Source organism: Paramormyrops kingsleyae, chromosome 9, assembly GCF_048594095.1.
Source record: "Paramormyrops kingsleyae isolate MSU_618 chromosome 9, PKINGS_0.4, whole genome shotgun sequence".
NCBI lineage: Eukaryota > Metazoa > Chordata > Actinopteri > Osteoglossiformes > Mormyridae > Paramormyrops > Paramormyrops kingsleyae.
The window spans coordinates 35489335-35510566 of record NC_132805.1 but is presented as its reverse complement, the minus strand read 5'-3'; the positions used below and the strand labels follow the sequence as shown (position 1 = coordinate 35510566).

Below are 21232 nucleotides of genomic sequence, written 5' to 3'. Positions count from 1 at the left end.
TTATGCTGCTTCTGAATGAGAATCTGGCGCCAAAATCAGCTCCACTGCTTGATGAAATACTCTGGGAATTATATAATGGCCTAGTTATTCTGGGAAATGGGAGTCATTTTTATACAGCCAGCTCACACGCAGCCAAGGAAATTTACATGACTTTACCCTAATTCTGAGGTATATTTTTATTGCTGCATGAAAAGAGCGAGGACAGGCAGAGCTAAATTAACTAAATAAAGACAGGAATCATAAGACGTAGATTCTCAGCTGGGTCAGTCAGCCGCCTCTCCAGCCATACCTGCAGATCCGTAACATTCTGGAAGCTGCCATGTGGGGCTGCATGTACGTCTACGTGCATTTCCTGTATTGGCTTGCAGCTTGGGGTGTTCCTAGAAAGGAATTTGATCAGTATTTTCATACCACTCCCCCCAGGGATGGTATTTTATCAAGCTGTCACAGGAGTCCTGTCACACCTGTCAAGGGGGCTGCAGCTGCTGAATGCCTGCAAAGGCAGTGTGCAGGGTGTGGTCAAGACTGGATGGGTGTGGTCAAAGTGTGCTGGGTGTGGTCAAGACTGGATGGGTGTGGTCAAAGTGTGCAGGGTGTGGTCAAGACTGGATGGGTGTGGTCAAGAATGGCTGGGTGTGGTCAAGACTGGATTCTTTTTGTTTTCTTTTGTTTCAAGTTATATTTTAGGGAGGTCAATGATTATTCTGAGAAAAAGTTTTGCTTTCGGCTGGAGTGATTTATTTCAGTCACAATTTAGCACAAAAGGTAATTTATTCCACTGTCAGATGTCGGCATGTGGCTCGGATTCACCCTCAGCAGGCCCAGCACTTCTCCTCCCTACCTGGACGTGACCTCGGCCCTTTTCCCTCCCACAGGCACAATGTCAGGTGACCGACCTGTACGAAGACCTCCGCGATGGACACAACCTCATCACCCTGCTGGAGGTTCTCTCGGGCAAGACGCTGGTGAGTCCGGCTGGCTGCTGATGTGAGGGAGGCCTGAGCCCCCCCGGCCCTGCCCCCCCGGCACTGCCCCCCTGGCTGGCCCATCCTGCGTTCTGCCCCCCTCTCTTCTCTGCTGTGTCAGTTGTCTAAAATGTGCAAAACTGCTTTCTTTAATACCTCATCTTTAACACTGTGCATAATAGTTAGATGATACCTAATAAATGACTACATCACAAAATAAAGAGAACCACAAGTAGTGTAGCATATACGGAAAAGAACGTGTAACTGTGAGGTACCAGTTCATGTTCTTAAAAGGTGCTGTTGGACCCTAGAGTGTGTTACTTTCACTGCTGCAGTGCGGTACCTACGTTCTACCCAATAACCAACTGTAAAGTTTCAATTTTGGATAAGAGGTTTAGCTAGTATTTTAATAATATTAAATTACAGCATGCTATTTTACATCTCCATCCATCCATCCATCCATGCATCTAGCCATCATTTTATTTTCTAATGGCTTATCTTCCTCAGGGTCACAGGGGACTCCCTGAATAGGATGCCAATCCATCACATGGGCTTATTGCACATTCACAGCTTGCCAATAAAATGTGTTCTCCAAGCCTTCAGAGAACATCTGCTACCACCGAACAATCCGTTTATCGAAACGTAGTTTCCATAAGGGACCGAACTGTGACTGTCACGGCATCCACAGCTTAGCTGGCCGCGCCCCGGCCATGTTGATAGCCATAACTCATTAACATCAGTCATGCTTTTTTCTGTGAACTGTCTGTACCTGTTTGACTCCTCCGTTTCCTTTCTACCTCCCGTGTGCTGACCTCTTCCCTGACCTTTGCCCTTTCACCCTTGCCTCCTCCTTTGCTCTGCTCTGGCTGGGGTAGCCGAGGGAGCGGGACGTTGTCAGGAACTTGCGGTTGGTGAGTGGGTCTGATCTCGGGCACCTTCTTGACGTGGCATGGGGTCACTCCCATTGGCTGCGCTGTGCATGATGTCACTTCCTATTTTTTTCCCAAAATGCCGATGCTTCCGAAGCTGTTTTGGCTCGGTGCCGGTATAAGATAAAGCACTTTTATTTAACCAGAAGGGCAACAACCTGTAAAATAGCGTTTTCCTCTGTAAAGGAAATGCACGTCAAGTCAGTGTCCAGCATAAATTATGTGCTGGAAAAAAAACATACTGATATACTGGAATTTGCCACGTTATAGAATTAGACTAATGTTATTTTCATATACAAATTTCATGTTTCTTCCCAAAATTTGTAAGACATTGGCAGATTTGCCCGACATTGCGAAAAGATGTGACATCATTCAGAGAAAGCCAGACAAAGCTGGACTAATTTTTAATAAAATACATAACTGACAAAATACTTCAACTAATCATATTTTTAGCTGAAGTGGAGCATGTTTGATGTCTCTCTCCTGTTTCTGTTGGTCCCTGGTGGGCTTTGTAAGGTTAGGGTTAAAGGTGATGTCTGTCACGTTGGTCCATTCTGTCTGTCTGTGGACGCTGTGGTTCATGCAGGCCGACTTCTCGTTTGTGTGTTTTTGGTGGAATCTGTTGAATGTCCGTTCTCTTCATGAACAACTTTCACCGTTGGCGGCGAGGTCTCGACTTCGGTGTAGGTCGGAGTATGGAGTCTAGTTGTCCCAGCGGCTTTCCACAGTCTCTCATACATTGTCTGGTCTTCACTCAGGTCCTCTCTCCTAGCTATCTGTTCAGGACCCACATTGACGTCTCCCTGGAGCTGTCACAGCCTGTCCTCGTACCTCTAACCCTACCTCCATTTCCTCTTCCTTCCTCTCCTCCAGCCCCGGGAGAAAGGGCGAATGCGTTTCCACAAGCTCCAGAATGTACAGATAGCGCTGGACTTCCTGAAACAAAAGCAGGTAAGATATGGTCAAATCTATGCCAGATCTATCCGAGCCCCTTGTCGTCAATATCATGGATACAACAGATCAAAAGTCAAAATTTTCAGGAATGATTAAGAAGAAGCAAACCTCTTCCACAGTATCTGCCAAGAATGTTTCCATGTGCAACTTTAAGAGTACATTACTAACCCAAAGTATGTCATTGTCATATCACGTCAGGCGTTTATTATGCAATAATATCATTTGAAGAGCTGCATTTAAGAAGTGTAGGTTATCTGAAGATTCTTAAGAGGAATGAACTTGGTCCTGTGACACTGCAGTGGTCATTCGCATTTACACGAAGGTCACCACGACAAAGCTTGCCCTCTTTGGAATTTGCCGTAAAAGCAGTGGAAATTTAATGCCGTAATTCTAAAATGCTCTTCTGTCTGTCTGCTGTCATCCAGGTCAAGTTGGTGAACATCCGAAATGATGACATCGCCGACGGGAACCCTAAGCTTACGCTGGGGCTGATATGGACCATAATCCTCCACTTCCAGGTGTCCGAATCTGTCAGTATCATGTTCCCATACCATCCCCTTTCTCTCTGCTTCAATCCAATGAAATCAAAATTAAATCTCCTCTTTTTCAAATTGGTGGAGGCCTTTGCACTGTCTCTAAAACATTGCTTATAATCATGTTTTTAATTTTCATCTTTCTGGTTTAATATAAAACTTGGAAGATAATAGCAGACGTTTTACAGAACCAGAATCTTTTTTTTCCATAAGTTAATTCCCAAACTGGGAACTTAGTGGAAATTAGTGGTGCTTAGGTCTTCACCAGAAAACAGAGGAGGACCAGCACCTGGACATATGTTGATCACAGTGTGTGGAAGCTGAGTTTCTAAAGCTTTCTTGGAGCAGAGGAAATGGCTGGTAATGGGTTTTATGGGCAGAAATCCCACCACCCTGTCTGTGAGCTGACACACTCCCACCACCCTGTATGTGAGCTAAAACATCCCCACCACCCTGTCTGTGAGCTGAAACACCCCCACCACCCTGTCTGTGAGCTGACACACTCCCACCACCCTGTATGTGAGCTAAAACACCCCCACCACCCTGTCTGTGAGCTGAAACACCCCCACCACCCTGTCTGTGAGCTGACACCCCCACCACCCTGTCTGTGAGCTGACACACTTCCACCACTCTTTCTGTGAGCTGCCACACCTCCACCACCCTATCCACTTATTGAAGGAGCTGTCAGTGTTGGAATAACACAGAGTAATATCCACATGTCACAGTATTCAGAGTAGTGACACAGCAAACACCCATATCCATATCTTTTTAAATGATCATTTATGTGTTTGTATACCTGGAGCACTTTATGCCCAGATCAAAGGTATATCAAGAACTCCCACCGGCATCCTCACAGTCACAATTCTAGCTCCTTTAACTACCACACCCCCTCCTGGCTGACCTTTTATCCAAGTCCTCATGGCTCATGTCTGCAGATGTGTCTGTTTAAATAGATATATCTAGTTAACTCAGGCTGCCCGAGGATGTGCATGCACTGCGGGCGTGTCTACACCTGAACATGGCTTAGATGACAAAACAATTTTTGTGCCAGTGGTAGCAGTTATAATGTCTGGTTTCTCTTGTGGAGACAAAGCACGAGGGCGGAGGCCAGGGCCACAGGGTGGTGTCTGTTGGGGGGGGCGGGGGCTGAGTCAGTGGGGATTTGTGGTGGGGAGTAGTTGGGATGGAGTTGGCTTCAGTGGCCCTGACCTTCGTGGCCTTAGATTGGAGGGTAGAGGTGGGCTGCTGCTGACAAGCTAGATCGGTGACCAGTGTGATGTTCTTTCTAAATGTGTGCAATACACATGGATGCGTCTCGTTATCCGAGTTGAACCACACAGAAAAGGGTGCGTGTGAGGGCCAGTGTGAGGGCCAGTGTGGGGGCCAGTGTGAGGGCCAGTGTGAGGGCCAGTGTGAGGGCCAGTGTGGGGGCCAGTGTGAGGGCCAGTGTGGGGGCCAGTGTGAGGGCCAGTGTGGGGGCCAGTGTGAGGGCCAGTGTGGGGGCCAGTGTGAGGGCCAGTGTGAGGGCCAGTGTGGGGGCCAATGTGAGGGCCAGTGTGGGGGCCAGTGTGAGGGCCAGTGTGGGGGCCAGTGTGGGGGCCAGTGTGATGGCCAGTGTGGGGGCCAGTGTGAGGGCCAGTGTGGGGGCCAGTGTGGGGGCCAGTGTGAGGGCCAGTGTGGGGGCCAGTGTGAGGGCCAGTGTGGGGGCCAGTGTGGGGGCCAGTGTGAGGGCCAGTGTGGGGGCCAGTGTGAGGGCCAGTGTGGGGCCAGTGTGAGGGCCAGTGTGGGGGCCAGTGTGAGGGCCAGTGTGAGGGCCAGTGTGGGGGCCAGTGTGAGGGCCAGTGTGAGGGCCAGTGTGGGGACCAGTGTGAGGGCCAGTGTGGGGGCAAGTGTGAGGGCCAGTGTGGGGGCCAGTGTGAGGGCCAGTGTGAGGGCCAGTGTGGGGGCCAGTCTGTGTCCAGCTTTGTTGGCACCATCAATGTCTGACACAAATGTGACACACCCTCCCCCTCGCAGATCTCCGACATCCAGGTGAACGGCCAGTCAGACGACATGACGGCCAAGGAGAAGCTGCTGCTGTGGTCGCAGCGCATGGTGGATGGCTACCAAGGCCTCCGCTGTGACAACTTCACCACCAGTTGGAGGGATGGCAAGCTGTTCAACGCGGTCATCCACAGACACAAGTGAGTGCTGGCCTGGTCCATGTGGGGGTGGGGGGGAGGAGCCTTCCTCAGCTGCTCACGCTAAGGGGCGGGGCTTCGGACATTATTAATGCACATCGGTGGCCGGGCCCTTGTAACGTTCGCTTGGTGGATTTCTGAAGAAAAAAACAGGAGGAGGATTGCAGCTGGATCCTGTAACAGGGCTACAGGGGTCGGTTTTGGTGGCACTGCAGCATGCAGCATCGCTGATGCACATGCGCTCAGGACAGCAAGCAGACGCATGTGATGTGGAGGCTCATTGTGGGCGGGGCCTCCGTCTTTATGAGTTACCGGGACAGGATGGGGAAGGGATCAGCGCGCTGCAGAAAATAAACGGGGAAGACAAAGGAGGTTTTCAACGGGCAGAAAGGAGTGGGGCGTGGGAGTTGGGGATAAAGAAAACCACAACAGGCGGGAACTGGGCTTACTGGGCTGAAACAAAACAGAGCACACTGATTTATGGACATCAAGGACCGAGGTCACACCCCATTCTCAAACTTGCATTGTCGCTCCGTGGCGTGCCTGTGCTGACCCGCACCCTCAGCACAGGTAACCTCAGCACAGGTAACGGACTTGTACCCTGGCGGGACTGAATGTGCTTCACCTGAGTCTGCTCCTCAGGCTCACTGTGGATGCTTCATCCACTGGGTTTCCGGACCAGGTGGGTAGACATAATGGTAACCGGGTTGGGTTGCAGTTCCTTAGGGGTGGCGGGGGGGGGGCTTTCTGTGTTTTTTGTGAGTCATTCAGTCCAGGAACACGCAGGAAGTCCCAGAGCAGAGGCGTTCACACCGTCAGCTGCAGGTCTTTCTGCTCTTGACTCAACTTGTCCCTAAATTCATTCTTTTCTTTGGACATTTCATTTATTTTCGGAGGGAATTCATGGCCTAAGGGCCTCTCATATCTGAAAGGGGAACCGCCCCTGTTTCAAAGATGAGCTGGCACTTACTAACCAGACCTAAGAGCATGGGAATTATTATTATTATTGTCATTGTTATCAGTAACCATGACAGTATCGTTACACAGAATGGCCTCTTATTGTAATGTGTTTTCCAACAGCATGTTGGCTTCTGCTGGCCCTGAAAAATGAGGCACTGACCATAATCTAAAAACTGAAATTGATTTAGTGATATGACATATGGCATATATTTGTAAATGTGGACTACACAGACATCCACGCAGACATCCACGCAGACATCCACGCAGACATCCACGCAGACATCCACGCAGACATTTACGCAGACATCCACGCAGACATCCACGCAGACATCCACGCAGACATTTACGCAGACATCCACGCAGACATCCACGCAGACATTTACGCAGACATCCACACAGACATCCACACAGACATCCACACAGACATCCACACAGACATCCACGCAGACATCCACACAGACATCCATGCAGACATTTACACTGACATCCACTCAGACATTTGTACTCAGTTTGCGGGCAGTGGGCTGGCTTGGCTTGCATGATGTGCCGTGGAAAGAATTCAGCCTGATCGGAACAATGGACGGCCACCGCTGATTGTCCTGCTGGGTGGTTTTCATAAGGGCCAGGCTGGAGAGTGAAAGGGCGAGAATAGAGCGGGTAAAGTAAGATTAGAGACAGGGTGTGGCATACGGCAGTGAGTCATTGAGAGGGAGAAAGGAGCTTCCCTCGGGGCAGGGAATTCAAGACGCTGGCATGTACCTGCAAAGAGTGGTACGCCCATCTGGCCTGATGTCAGGCACCAGGATCCAGCCCAGCAGCGCAGAGCTGGGCTTATAGAAGCAGATGTCAGCTGCCTGGGATCAGGAGTTAGGAGCTCTCGCCCCTATGCAGCACCCATGGGCTAACCGTACGCTCGCTGCTCTGTAGACATCCAGGAAAAGGCTTCGCGGTGGATTTTTGCCTTTGGAATTCCTCCCTCTGGATATCTTTGTCTTTCTGGCTGTTCTACCCAGTCAAATAAAAGTGGTGAGGGGAGTTTGTTTACAGAGGCACTGACGCGGCGCACGATTGGTCTATTGACAATGTCTGTCAACCAATAGGAGCCCTCACTTTTCACAAAGAAGCGCTTGGCTTGCAGTGGAGGAGGCCTCAGCATGTAGATCATGGTGAATCATTCAATGGGACGATCTCAGTAGACACGTCAAGCTTGAACACACCCGTGGCGGACCATAAATAAACATCGGGAGAGGCATGATGGACATGGAAGGAGGTGTTTAGGAGTAAGCCGCTCTGTGACCTTCCCCCCGGTGGAGGACCGACCCTTCCCAGCAGCCACCATGTTTCAGAGCCTGAAGAGGAAGCTGACTCCCAGGGAGCGGCGGCGGGTTAGCTCCGGCTCCGGCAGCGACCTGGAGGACCGCGTGGTCATGCTCTGCGAGGATGTCCCCTCGGAGAGCTCTTGTGACTCGGGCCACGGCTCCCAGGGTGCGGGGGGCCACTCGGGTGGGGATTCCCCCCGGCTGGAGCAAAGGAATGAAAGGGGCCCCCGGAGGATCGGGCCGTCCGGCGGCCTCGAGAAGAGCGAGAGGCGGCAGTACTACGAGGCTCGCTCCGCGGAGCGTGAAAACGGCAGCAGTGCCGGCTACTACTCCGTGTGCTCAACTCTGCGCGTCAAGGAATTGTACGGCTCTCCACTTCCTTTTTGGCTGCCTCTGCTCAGGGGATTAAGCCCCCCCGCCTTTCTTAGCTGGTGTGGCTGCAGTAGCAGTATATCCCCCTTTGCGCTTGTTATGTTTCCAGGCTTTTGCACAGTGCTGGCTTTTGACCTTATTGTGTGTACTTAAGAATATAAGAACTATCACAGGTGAGAATGAGCTTAAAACCTGAGTGTGAAATTTTATGGAACCTGAATTGATCCAGTGGCTGTGTCTGCACTATAGAGGAGCTGTCCTTCATGTAAATGCACGTCTGTCTAAATGGATGTCAGAAGCTGGGCACCTGAGAGACGGGGGCTTGCTGATGCCCTAGCAGGTGGCCACATTGTGTCAGATTCCCCATTTGCCTGATAACTGGGAACATCTGTCTTCCCACAGTGCTTTCTGGCAGTAAGGGCCAGATGTTGGGCCAGATTTATGGATGATGAATATCTGGCGTTGGCTGCTATGAAAGATTTATCCCTGTGGATGTGTGAGCTATCCCCTACTGATCCTGGACTTTGGCGGATCCTGGAGTTTTATTTTTTTGTTTGTTTGCGATGAGAAAAACAAACATTGTACTCAAAGAAATTGGCCAGACCTGGTTAATGTACTTAGGCTGTGGGAAAATATTTTTGTTGAATTTATTTTTGTTTGTTTTGTGGAGTTGCTATTTCTGTGAGATTATTCAAACACCAGAAATGCTCATAGGCTTATAATTAGGCTTTAGAATGAATGCTGATATCGAGTGTGGTATCTACCGGTCAGGATTTTCACTGTGCATGATCTTTCGTAATAGAAGAATATTGAAAGAGGTGGTTTCCTGCTTGGTGCGGGAACGGCGCTCCACATCTGACAAGATCTAACCGATTTGCTGTTGAGACTCTAACCAGTGATGTTCCTCCCCCCATCACAGGCCCATGCTTATCGACATGAGCAAAGTGTACCGGCAAACCAACCTGCAGAACCTGGAGCAGGCCTTCAACGTGGCGGAGAGCAGCCTAGGGGTCACACGCCTGCTGGACCCCGAGGGTGAGACGCCGCTCGTGGCTCCGCCCCCGTGTCTGATTGGACGTGCCGATGCTGTTTGTTTGCTATGCTTAAGGTTGTACCCCATCTCCATGCACTTAGCCAGACGTTGTGTATTTTGTATTTACCGTAAAGCCGTGTTCCATTTAACGGTGACACCCCCCCCCCCCCCAACATTTAATTGCCCGTGACACTGGCTTGCCTTGCCCGGGCAGTGAACAACGCAATGTATCTCAAATGCCAGACTAATTACACTCAGGCGTGGCTGTGTAATTAAGATTGCTCCAAAGTGTGTAATTTCACTTCTGCAGACCACCATCCGCGTTTCCTTCAAAGGCATACTGGGTATACTGGTGGTTTTCCAAAGAGCCAGGAGCTACCAGAGCTTCTGAGCTGGAAACACTGTTTCCCAAACGCCTGCAGCACTGGAGGAGGGGGACGTACTGGGAAAGAGTCATGGCTCTTTACAAGCCCTGGACTGTCCAGGAGTACTGATTGGCAAGAGCAGCCACACCTCTGCAGCACGGCATGCTGCTGTGTTTATCAGTGTGGTATAGACTCCCCCCCCCCCCATTTGCAAGGCCCGTGCTGGAGGTTTTGACCATGTTGCTCGCATGTGAGCCACCGGGTGTCATATGACACAAAGCCGGAGAGTATAAGCTGAAGGATGCGTGTGTCAGCATGTCACTGGGTTGGTGTCCTTCTTCATGCTTTCAGACGTGGACGTGCCAAACCCCGATGAGAAGTCCATCATCACCTACGTGTCCTCCCTGTATGATGCCATGCCCCGGGTGCCCGACGTCCCGGATGGTGTGAAAACCAATGTGAGTATGGCGTCAGTGGGTCTGCTGTACATGATTGACCATGTTAGTAGCCACATGGTGAAAGATGATTGGCTGGCATCTGGATTGGTGGGCGTGGCTGATAAGGTAGCAGCCAGTGAATGGCTCAGGAAGGCTTTACCTTGCATTTGTGCTACATTAATCCGCATTTGGAGATCCACTTAGGGCTTTTATAATAAATTAATCCTGTGTTGAAGCTGGGATTTTGAACAGCCATCATGAGATCTATGTTGTCTAAGCAAAAGAAATCACAAAAAAATCAGTAGTAAGCTGCTATGCACTCATGCATCTTGGTTGTTTTTCTTGTGTGTTCTGTGTCATTGTCGCTGTGGATGGCTGATTACAGGATGTTCAGCGGTCGCATAAGATTCATACTGGTCAGAGGTTTTCTCAGCTGGTTTTTGTTTACTGGGGGTGTCTTTTCTACAGAACCTAAGTGGACACATTCGTCTGCTGCCTTCTCACAGGAATTTCGACGTAGTCCGGCTTAAATAAGGATCTCTTTATTCTAGCTTAAATAAGGATCTCTTATTCTAGCTTAAATAAGGATCTCTTATTCTAGCTTAAATAAGGATCTCTTATTCTAGCAGACAGTTAAAAGTAATGTGCAGCCAACGTTGCCCTCGTCAGGCCATGCGTATGGTCAGCCATAATGATAGCGATTTCCAAGAGCCCCCCCCCCACGCTAAGGATACACAAGGCCGTGCCTGTAGTACGCACTTGAGTGTGGTGTGTCAGTAAGTGAGTTAGGGGGGTGACTCCTGATCTGGCTCACTGTTAAGATCCTCCTCTGTCACTCCTGCAGGAGCTGGAGCTGCGGTGGCAGGAGTACTACGAGCTGGTCACCCTGCTTCTGCAGTGGATGCGCCACTACATCACCATCTTCGAGGAGAGGAAGTTCCCTGCCAGCTACGAGGAGATCGAGGTGAGCGTCCCACCCACCCATCCGCACATGCTCGTGATTTTTCGCAGGTCGATCTGTCGCACGATTCTAGAAGTCTCTGACGGGGAGATCGATTCTGGCTTCCGCCCTCTGTGCTGGTCGTGATGTTGCTGGGAAGCCGCTTGCTGCGTGTCACTGCAAACCGCAGTGATGAAAAGGAGAGAGCTGCCCTGTGCAGACAGGATCAAAGAGTCCTGAAGAGTGGGCATGGAGGGTGGGGTTTTGGGGGGGGGGGGGGGCTAAGCCTCTTCTTCTTCACGCAGGGTGGTAATGGGTGTGGCTGAATTGGGGTTAGTGAATTTGGGCGTGGTAGCATTATGAAGACAAAACCAAACACGCAAGGTATGACCTGGGGGCACGTTTTCCCTTGACTAAAGAACTAATCCCTGACAGGCCATGCAATGGAAGGATTGCAGGTGAAAATTCATGGTGACCTCATCACCTGCAGCTCTTTGTATCAACACAACAAGGGGACACTGAAGCTTAAATAGGTCACCTTTCAGCAATGTGGCTGTTATTTCTCTGTGGGGCATCAGACCATTACCATTTAGAGCAGCTCTTCAGATCATTCAGCCTGTCTGAACTTGTTGTTTTATGATATAAACTTTCAGACCAAGCCTGGATATCCTAACACTACATTAATGTGGTTTGTGTTATGTGAGAGAATAGTTGAAATTGTACAGGAGTGACAAGTCGAACCTCAGAAACGCCAAGCACAGTGCATACCGGCACAGGCTGCCATACACCGGTTTAAGCTTGTTCACACTGGTACTGTATAGGCTAAATATTTGTTTTATTCCTGCACAGTCTATAGACCAAATGTGTTTCTTGTGTTAGTTGTTTTTAATCATTAAATCCAACAGACATAACCAAGATATTACAACTTGTTGAGTAAAAGCAATACTGTATATGAACATTTATATTTTATTGGTGGTAAAGTTTCTGTATCTGATATATTTCACATGTACTGGACCCTTGACCCCCCTCCAAAAAAGGCCATGACTCCAGCTGGGCTGGTTTTGGTTGCTTTCCTTTGTGTAGATTCTGTGGCGCCAGTTTATGAAGTTCAAGGAGACTGAACTGCCAGCTAAAGAAACAGACAAGAATCACTCAAAGCTGATCTTCAATTCCTTTGAGGTGAGTGCTTGGGTGGGGGCCGCTCCATGACCTGGGGCCCATGTAGAGTTCATGACCTGGGGCCCATGTAGAGTTCATGACCTGAGGCCCATGTAGAGTTCAGGTAGAGTACTTGTCAGGTCATGTACCTCAAGCCCAGCGGACCAAGCGCTCATGGCTCATCTCTGACTGTCTGACAAACTAACCCCCAGTGAAGAATCTCTTGTTGCTGACTCACTCCTAATTTTCCTGTGCTCTGTGGATGGCTGTGTAATCCCTCCTTCCTCTGCTCCCATTCCCAGTCTGCCATCCATGCTGGTCAGGTGAGGGTACCTCCAGGCTACCACCCCATCGATGTGGAGAAAGAATGGGGTCGTCTGCACTTGACCATCCTGGAGAGAGAGAGGCTGCTGAGGACCGAGCTTGAAAGGTCAGTCTGCAAAATGGGCACTGAACCCATTCTGGCTCATAATGGGCTGGTGGCAAAACCCGCAGCCGGTCAAGTCCCAGGAAATGCAGGAGACGCTGTTTCCGGGTTTTTATTTTGTGGAAGGAGGAACCCATTGCCTTACCTGATTCATGGTTGTTTTGGTTGGAGTCTCACTAGGCCTGGTCCATTAGCATGGCGGCAGTCCAGCACTGTATCTCCATGCTAACCCTCAGGCTCTTCTTATTGTAGACAAGACAGTGCTTGTCTTGTTCTTGGCAGTGATTTGGCTATTAAGGCTGCCATTCCCTGGCTCCTGGGGGAGGCTCCTAGTCTAGAACTCCTGAGATAAACAACCGGAGCTTGTCTTCCACAATGCGGCATCGCTTGCTGGGGCTGATGGGAAATATCTCACATAAAACCAGGATTCAAAGACCTCAAAGCTGCCATAACTGGAACAATTTCCTCATTAAGGGACATGGACTTAAACAGCTGTGGCGTGACGATGTTCTCAATAATTACCTCATGGAAGGTGTTTCATAGCTGATCAAAGCTTGTGCTTGGGTTTTTTTCCACTGTTTGGGGGGGGGGGGTTGGCCTCTGTAGTGGGGTGGGGGGCTTGTTTTTTGTCACAAGACCTCCGTGCTTCCCATGCCTACTGGGGAGAGCATAAAGCTCAAGTTCAAAAGGGGGGGGGATGTGGTGTTCTGTTTGCCTGGGATTAGAACTGCTGCGGTGCCGCTGGGGGTGGACCTACTGTGACCGGATATTTCCCAGGCCCCCTCCCACATGGAGCTAATACTCCTCTGGGATCCTCAGACAGTCCACATTTCGCCCCCCCCCCCCCCAGCTCCTGACACGCCTGCAGCAGGTATTTGGTGTTTGGCTGGGACCTGGCAGGTAGCGAAAACGTGGTCTGTCTGAAGGTCCTCAAGGATGTGGTTGAGAAGCATTGGTTTAGATTATCTGCTTTACCCAGGAAGTGGATATTTATATATAGCAAATATGTAAACTGTTTTTATTTTCATATATTTATTTATGTATTTATAAAGTATTAATTTAGAGTGAATTAATATACTGTTCTTAATATCACACAATGGTCAAACCTATTCAGAAAATACATATCCATGGAAATTATTACCCTACAGCACCAAACTCTATACTTCACAAAAGGTTGGGGCTCATTTACCACAGCACTGGACCTGCCTGTAAAGTAAACCCACAGAATGTCGCACATAATTACAGTCACACACGCACAGAAACACACACTGACATTCAACATTGACTCGACACTGACATACCCTGCATCTCATAAGCTCTCACAATTTCACAGAAAATCCCTAAATACCCCAGACGTCTTGTCTGTCGACGTCAATCTGCACGGTCTTATAACTTCATGTGTTGTCTGTCTCACCTGTCATGTCCCATTTGTCCATCTGTGTGCCGTGTTGTCATAATGGGGGGTGGGCAGGGGTGAGGGGGGGTGGGCAGGACTGGAGAGGCTTCATTTAATGTATTGATCTGTTGTTCAGCTAATTAAAGTCAGTTATATTTATATATAACACATACATAACAATAATATATATATTTTGTTATGGGAAAATTGCAGGTACTACGTATTTGGTTTAACAGAACTTCCATATTACTACAGCAGTGGTGGTATCTGTGCTGACAGCGCCCCCGGTGGTGTTCACAGGTTAGAGCGTCTTCAGCGTATCGTCAGCAAGGTCCAAATGGAGTCCGGTGTTTGTGAGGAGCAGCTGAACCAGGTGGAGAGCCTCTTGCAGACGGTGAGTCGGCAGCGAAGCCTGGATGCAGAGCTGGGCAGGGCGGCCGAGGCTGAAGGATGTTCTGAGCTGGGCAGGGCGGCCGAGGCTGAGGGATGTTCTGAGCTGGGCAGGGCGGCCGAGGCTGAGGGATGTTCTGAGCTGGGCAGGGCGGCCGAGGCTGAGGGATGTTCTGAGCTGGGCAGGGCGGCCGAGGCTGAGGGATGTTCTGAGCTGGGCAGGGCGGCCGAGGCTGAGGGATGTTCTGAGCTGGGCAGGGCGGCCGAGGCTGAGGGATGTTCTGAGCTGGGCAGTGGCTGCTCCAGGGAAAGAGGCAGGAACACAGATGTAGTTATTTGTATAGAGACGGGTAGTTAATTATTAATTAGCTTTATTAGTGTGGCATTATTGGTTCGTTTGTCATTAATTAGCTTGATTAGTAACCACCGTCTTTGGCGTGCTATCCAGGACATCCGTCTGCTGAACATGGGCAAGCCAGCTAAGAACATGATGGAGCTGGAGAGGGACCTGGACAAGGCCGACGGAATGATCCGCCTGCTCTTCAATGATGTACAGCTGCTGAAGGATGGGCGCCACCTGCAGGCCGAGCAGATGTACAGGAGGTGAGGGCACTGTTTTTATGTGAAAGTCATAAGTTGGGGGCTAAAATGATAATGGAATGTTCATTCATTTAATATGAATATTTTAAATATTAATATAATCATATTCTTTGCTGTTATTAATTAATCATACATATAGCATTAAGGGTCTGTCACCCTTCTGTGGATGTCTTCCGATCTTCTGGAGATAACAGTTCTCTGATGCTCTCTGGTCATCCCCAGGGTGTACCATCTGCACGAGCGGCTGGTGAACCTGCGCACCGAGTACAACCTGAGGTTCCGTTCCAGTGTGACCTCCACCCAGTCGCCCGTCACCCAGCAGCAGAGCATTGTGAAGGGCAGGCCCGAGCTGGACGAGGTGACCCTGCGCTACATCCAGGACCTGCTGGCCTGGGTGGAGGAGAACCAGAGGCGTGTGGACTCAGCTGGCTGGGGTGCGGACTTGCCCTCCGTGGAGTCGCAGCTGGGCAGCCACCGGGGACTGCACCAGACCGTGGAGGACTTCCGCTCAAAGATCGAGCGGGCTCGTGCTGACGAGGTGCGGGAAAGGGTTCGACCAGCAGGGGAACCATTAGGCTCACTGTGGGAGGAAGGGGGTGCTTCTGTTTTCAGCAGCTGTTCAGAGGTTGTTTTTAGTCAATGACCTGAATGGTTGTGCCAATATCCACATGGCTTGGATTTCCAGATTAATTTAGCGGAATCAGAAATTGCCTACTGAGCAGAAACATTCTTTTGGGTGGATGCTTTGTAAAAATCCTGATAATGGCTGCGTGGTTCTTCAGTGCCAAGTGCCTCATCTCACTGTCTACCGTCACTGTGTCTTCCCTGCAGAACCAGCTGTCTCCAATCAGCAAAGGAACCTACAGGGAGTACCTGGGCAAACTGGACCTCCTGTACGCCAAACTGCTGGTGAGCACCGCCGAGAATGACTCTCCGAGAGTGACTCCCCGAGAATGACTCCCCGAGAATGACTCTCCGAGAATGACTCCCCGAGAATGACTCCCCGAGAGTGACTCCCCTTGAGTGACTCCCTGAGCATTAGGAAGTCTGACACATTGCCCTGATCTGCTTATGTCTGCTGCACTCAAAATCCAGTTTTGGTCAAAGGGACTTTAAATTAGCCTACATTATGTCGAGTGGGTCACCATGGAGAGAGATTTGCTGGGGTTGCAGGTGGTATTGAGCTAACAGAACTCTTCTCTCCGCATGTAACATGAATGACAAAGTCTGCAACCAGGGAGATATATTTGACTTGGGCTGATTTAGATGGCGTTTGTAGGAGGAGGCTTAAGGACCCTTCTTTACGTTGGCAGAACTCGTCCAAGTCCCGCCTTCGCAACCTGGACCAGCTCCAGACCTTCGTCAGCGCTGCCACCAAGGAGCTGATGTGGCTGAACGACAAGGAGGAGGAGGAGGTGAATTTCGATTGGAGTGACCGCAACACCAACATGACTGCCAAGAAAGACAACTACTCGGTACGTCAGGAAGCCGATCCAGTGACGGAAAGCTGAAAGACTTAATCTTAAGTTTATGGAACAGCAGAGGTTTTACAGGACTTTTAGATTAAAGGGTCAGATGAAACTTAACAATATGTAGCTGTCAAGGAGCCAACTTATTAAGTTGCTGGGTGAATCTTATACTGATTAATCAGAAAAAAATACAAGGTAGGTTTGTTAAGTAGCGTGATACAATCACTGCTAAAATCCTCATATTTTAATGAGAAATGTCATTAAGTGGACAAACTCAGATGCAACATGCAATTAACACATAAGTGTCTCTCAGAGAGAAAATGGTAAGTGCAAGGAAGTGCAAAAACATGGAAAGTGTGTAGAGGTACCAAGAAAACCACTTCACAATGGAACAGGTTAATGGTAGATGGGGAACCAGTAAGGGTCAGTGGTAGGAGATTAGGTTGGATTGAGAGACAAATATTGAGGTGTTCCTGGAAGAGGAAACTACATCTTACATTTAATTTATTCTGGACTTGCAGTGGATGACTTTTCCTAGTCAGTAACAAATATGTAAAACTGAATGAACAATGAATATTTCTTCAGTCGCTTCTGTCATTCTGCATTGTGGATGGATGGAGTGAGGAGCTGGGTCTTTATGATGAATGTCCCTCTTTGGACTCAGGGTCTGATGCGTGAGCTGGAGCTGAGGGAGAAGAAGGTGAATGAGATCCAGACCACTGGTGACAGGCTGCTGAAAGAGGGCCACCCAGGCAGAAAGACTGTGGAGGTGAGAAGGAATGAAGACTTTGCATGATGCACACCTGAAAGAAAGAATACTCATTGTTGAACTACAAATCCCATAATCCTTGATGTCCCCACTTTTCTGGCTAGGCTTTCACAGCTGCCTTGCAGACTCAGTGGAGCTGGATCCTTCAGCTGTGCTGTTGCATCGAAGCTCACCTCAAGGAGAATACTGCCTACTACCAGGTTGGATGATATACTACATTGCTTTCTTTAAAAATGAAGCAGAATTGAGATGAAAAACTACAAAAAAAAACTCATTTGCACAGGAACCAGGAAACATTTAAGTAGAAGTTTTGTAGTGATATTTATGATTCTTTTGAATTGTATCACTTCGTGTGTAGTTGACACGAGAAGGTTGCTTGTCTCTCTGTACGCTGAACATTTTTCTTCATCCTCTCCCCAATCGGTGCAGTTCTTTGCTGATGTGAAGGAGGCAGAGGAGAAGCTGGCCAAGACGCAGGAAGCCATGAAGAAGAAGTACACCTGCGACCGGTCTGTGACGGTGACACGGCTGGAGGACCTGCTGCTGGATGCTCTGGTGGGCTCCGTCTCCGTGTGGCAGCCATTCAGTCTTACCTCACTGTGATGGCAGCCATTCAGTCTTACCTCACTGTGATGGCAGCCATTCAGTCGTACCTCACTGTGATGGCAGCCATTCAGTCTTACCTCACTGTGATGGCAGCCATTCAGTCTTACCTCACTGTGATGGCAGCCATTCAGTCGTACCTCACTGTGATGGCAGCCATTCAGTCGTACCTCACTGTGATGGCAGCCATTCAGTCGTACCTCACTGTGATGGCAGCCATTCAGTCTTACCTCACTGTGATGGCAGCCATTCAGTCGTACCTCACTGTGATGGCAGCCATTCAGTCGTACCTCACTGTGATGGCATCCATTCAGTCTTACCTCACTGTGATGGCAGCCATTCAGTCGTACCTCATTGTGATGGCAGTCATTCAGTCTTACCTCACTGTGATGGCATCCATTCAGTCGTACCTCACTGTGATGGCAGCCGGCTGACATTACGCCCATTCGCCCGCCTCTCAAACGCAGGAGGAGAAGGAGCAGCTGAACGAGTTCAAGACTCATCTGGCCGGGCTGAACAAACGAGCCAGAACCGTGATCCAGCTGAAACCACGCAACCCCAGCACCCCCGTCAAGGGCAGGCTACCCGTCCAGGCCGTGTGTGACTTCAAACAGATGGAGGTGGGTGGAGCATCACTAGTCAGGTTTCATTTCCAGGGCTCCCTCAGCCACAATGCTACTTGTCACCCTGATTGAGCCCTGTTAGTTCAACCTAATTAAATATGAAAGTAGTGTAGAATATTCATATGCAAATGTCATCTGTTATAGTGACTAAATCCTCAAGCCGTCTTTGTATGGTGGATTTGGAGTCAGTCTTACTGATAGCCAGGCTTCTGTTTGATTACCAGGCCTGAGTGTCACTGTTCGAAAGTGTAGGCATAGCCCTTTGTGAGCTATCCGTGTAAATAGCAAAGTGACGCTTGTGACCCTGGGGTGGTGCAATGGCCTTGTGTTTGCCTGTCCACAGATCACTGTTCATAAAGGCAACGAGTGTCAGCTGCTGAACAACTCGCAGCCCTACAAATGGAGAGTGCAGAGCTCCTCTGGGGACGAGGCGGTGGTCCCATCCGTCTGCTTCATTGTCCCGCCGCCCAACAAGGAGGCTGTGGACAGCATCTGCAGGTTAGTGGGGGCCCCCAGTGCTGCTGCGGCCCCCCAGTGCTGCTGCGGCCCCCCAGTGCTGCTGCTCCATACAGCCGCTCCAGTTAACAGCCATAAGCTCGAAACATTTCCATTACTAATCACTGAATCGCTTAGTTTACTTTAGTCTCCATCTGTAAAGCAAAGGCAGGTAATTCAGGTTCAGAAAGTAAAACTCCAGACCAAGATTTTGTTTCAACCAACCAGCTGAGCATTAAGAGTCGCAGTCACAGAGTACTGATCTGGGTGGTTGAAACAAAATCTTGGTCTGGAGTTTTACTCTCTGGAGCTGAACTATTTAGACTGAATTTATACGTGTAATATCAGAGCAGTTTTCCTGGCTTGCCGAAGATATATAAATGGAGCTTGAATCACCAGATAGACATCAGAACTAGATGATAAAGATAATCTAAAGGCTGAGATATAAGCAGAGAGGAGCTGTGAGTCACTGCACCCCCTTGTCCTTCCAGCCTGGATACCAGCTACCAGAGGCTGATGACCCTGTGGCAGAGCCTGCACATCGACATGAGGAGTATGCTAGCCTGGCAGTACCTCGTAAGGGACATGCAGCAGATCCACTCCTGGAACATCACCATGGTGAGCCTCTACCTCCAGCCCAAAGCCTGCACCCGTTTTAGAATGTATCGGAACCAGTTCCAGAATGTCATGGTATTTGTTCTGGGATGTGTTCCACAGCTTTGGAACATATTTAGGAAGCAGTTCAGTTCATCAGAATGTCCTTTAATATATCATGTGCCCTCTGAGTGCAGATAAGTCCTAAGTACAGCTCTGCAGTGAACCTCTGCAGTGCCTCGTTACCTCTTCCATAGTCCCTAATTCATTTATACTCCTTACGCTTCTTTGAATTAAATTAAGCCATGAAAAGATGTTTTACTGTTTTTACAATTTAGATCAGATAACAGGTGTTTTTTCTTTCGGATAAAAATGGAATTCACAGATTTTGTATTTTTGTATCAATGTGTAGTTAATAAGAATGTTTTTCCCCCAAATGGGGCGTCAGATCTCATGGAGGATTGTGAAGCTGAGCTGGTCCAGATCTGATGATTCACCTCACCTCACCTCTCCTGTCCTCCATTTGTCCTCCTTCTCTCCCCCACCTCCCTCCAGTTTAAGACCATGAAACCCGAAGAGTACCGGCTGATTCTGAGGAACCTGGAGCTGCACTACCAGGACTTCATGAGGGACAGCCAGGACTCGCAGATGTTCGGAGCTGACGACCGAATGCAGATTGAGTCTGATTTCAACAAGGCCTCGCGCTACTATGACAGCTTGCTCCGCAGTGTGGAGAAAGGTGTGTGTCCTGGGACTGGCTAGAATGCCTGTATTCTAATAGCTTAAAATATACCTCAAGGTATGAAGTACTTGGCTCAGGGTTTAATGGAGCATGTGTTATAGATCACTTACATTTATTTCTTTACACTTTTGTCCACGTAACATACAAGAGAGGCAGGCAATAGATGAGTGCGGAGTAACTGTTAAATCCACCTTTCAGGCTCAGAGCTCAGGCAGAAGGGTGAGTTCCCTATAAATGGCTTTAGTTTGCTGACACAGGCGTTGGGCAGCTGTGCCTGTTTGTATCTCACATTCCAGTTCACATGCTTCTGCTACACACAGGAAGCATTGGAGCAGTCACATGGTTTGGTGTTCTTGCACGCGATTGGTTCATGTTAGGAGAGGCTTTGGTGGCTGCACTGGCTGACTGAGTGTGAGACTTTTTTACGCTCGTTGGGTTGTGTTCCAAAAAAAGGGAGACACCCCCAACATAAAAATGGTTTGCCCCTCTCTTCTTCTTCCTTTTCTTAATGATGGAGGGCATGTGGAGAATGACCCTCTGTGACCCTCATTTGCTGTCCCCATACAGGGGAGCAGAATGAGTCGACATGCCGGACTTACATCACCCACCTGAAGGACCTGCGTCTGCAGCTGGAGGGCTGTGAGGCCCGTACCGTGGCTCGTATCCGCCAGCCTGTAGACAAGGAGCCACTCAGGGACTGTGCCCAACGTTCAACTGAGCAAAAGGTATGGCGCCCCCTAGTGGCTGTCCTCTCATGCCTCTTTAATGCTGTTAGCTCACAAGGCTTTTCTTTCACAGTAAAATCCTGTAATCATCGTAGTAGTCACTGTGCCAAAGGAACAGAAAAACATTAGGGGATATCAGTAATAATCATCAATCTAATCCTGTTTTTCATTCAGTTCATTTTTGTATTATTTGTATGCATTATGATGAAATGGCCCTGCGATGGGCTGGCCCCCCGTCCAGGTTGTTCCCTGCC

At 49.3% G+C, this 21232-nt stretch overlaps 1 protein-coding gene across 24 annotated transcripts in view; it reads left to right on the top strand.

The window, feature by feature from the left end:
• The window catches only part of LOC111845609 (plectin-like), a 127992-nt gene that overhangs the window by 91184 nt on the left and 15576 nt on the right, over positions 1–21232 (top strand). For 19 of the 24 annotated variants that reach the window (XM_023815219.2, XM_023815323.2, XM_072716901.1 and 16 more), the window contains 23 exons: positions 876–965; positions 2768–2845; positions 3274–3366; positions 5398–5564; positions 9132–9247; positions 9962–10068; positions 10892–11011; positions 12071–12166; positions 12448–12575; positions 14269–14362; positions 14807–14961; positions 15181–15496; positions 15790–15867; positions 16272–16433; positions 17092–17196; positions 17301–17396; positions 17626–17751; positions 18267–18419; positions 18766–18920; positions 19409–19535; positions 20067–20250; positions 20452–20472; positions 20821–20978. In XM_023815219.2, coding sequence (XP_023670987.2) covers positions 876–965; positions 2768–2845; positions 3274–3366; positions 5398–5564; positions 9132–9247; positions 9962–10068; positions 10892–11011; positions 12071–12166; positions 12448–12575; positions 14269–14362; positions 14807–14961; positions 15181–15496; positions 15790–15867; positions 16272–16433; positions 17092–17196; positions 17301–17396; positions 17626–17751; positions 18267–18419; positions 18766–18920; positions 19409–19535; positions 20067–20250; positions 20452–20472; positions 20821–20978 — 2925 coding nt within the window. The remainder of the gene's footprint in view (positions 1–875; positions 966–2767; positions 2846–3273; positions 3367–5397; positions 5565–9131; positions 9248–9961; positions 10069–10891; positions 11012–12070; positions 12167–12447; positions 12576–14268; positions 14363–14806; positions 14962–15180; positions 15497–15789; positions 15868–16271; positions 16434–17091; positions 17197–17300; positions 17397–17625; positions 17752–18266; positions 18420–18765; positions 18921–19408; positions 19536–20066; positions 20251–20451; positions 20473–20820; positions 20979–21232) is intronic. The other 5 variants (XM_072716915.1, XM_023815228.2, XM_023815200.2 and 2 more) reach the window with 1 other exon arrangement.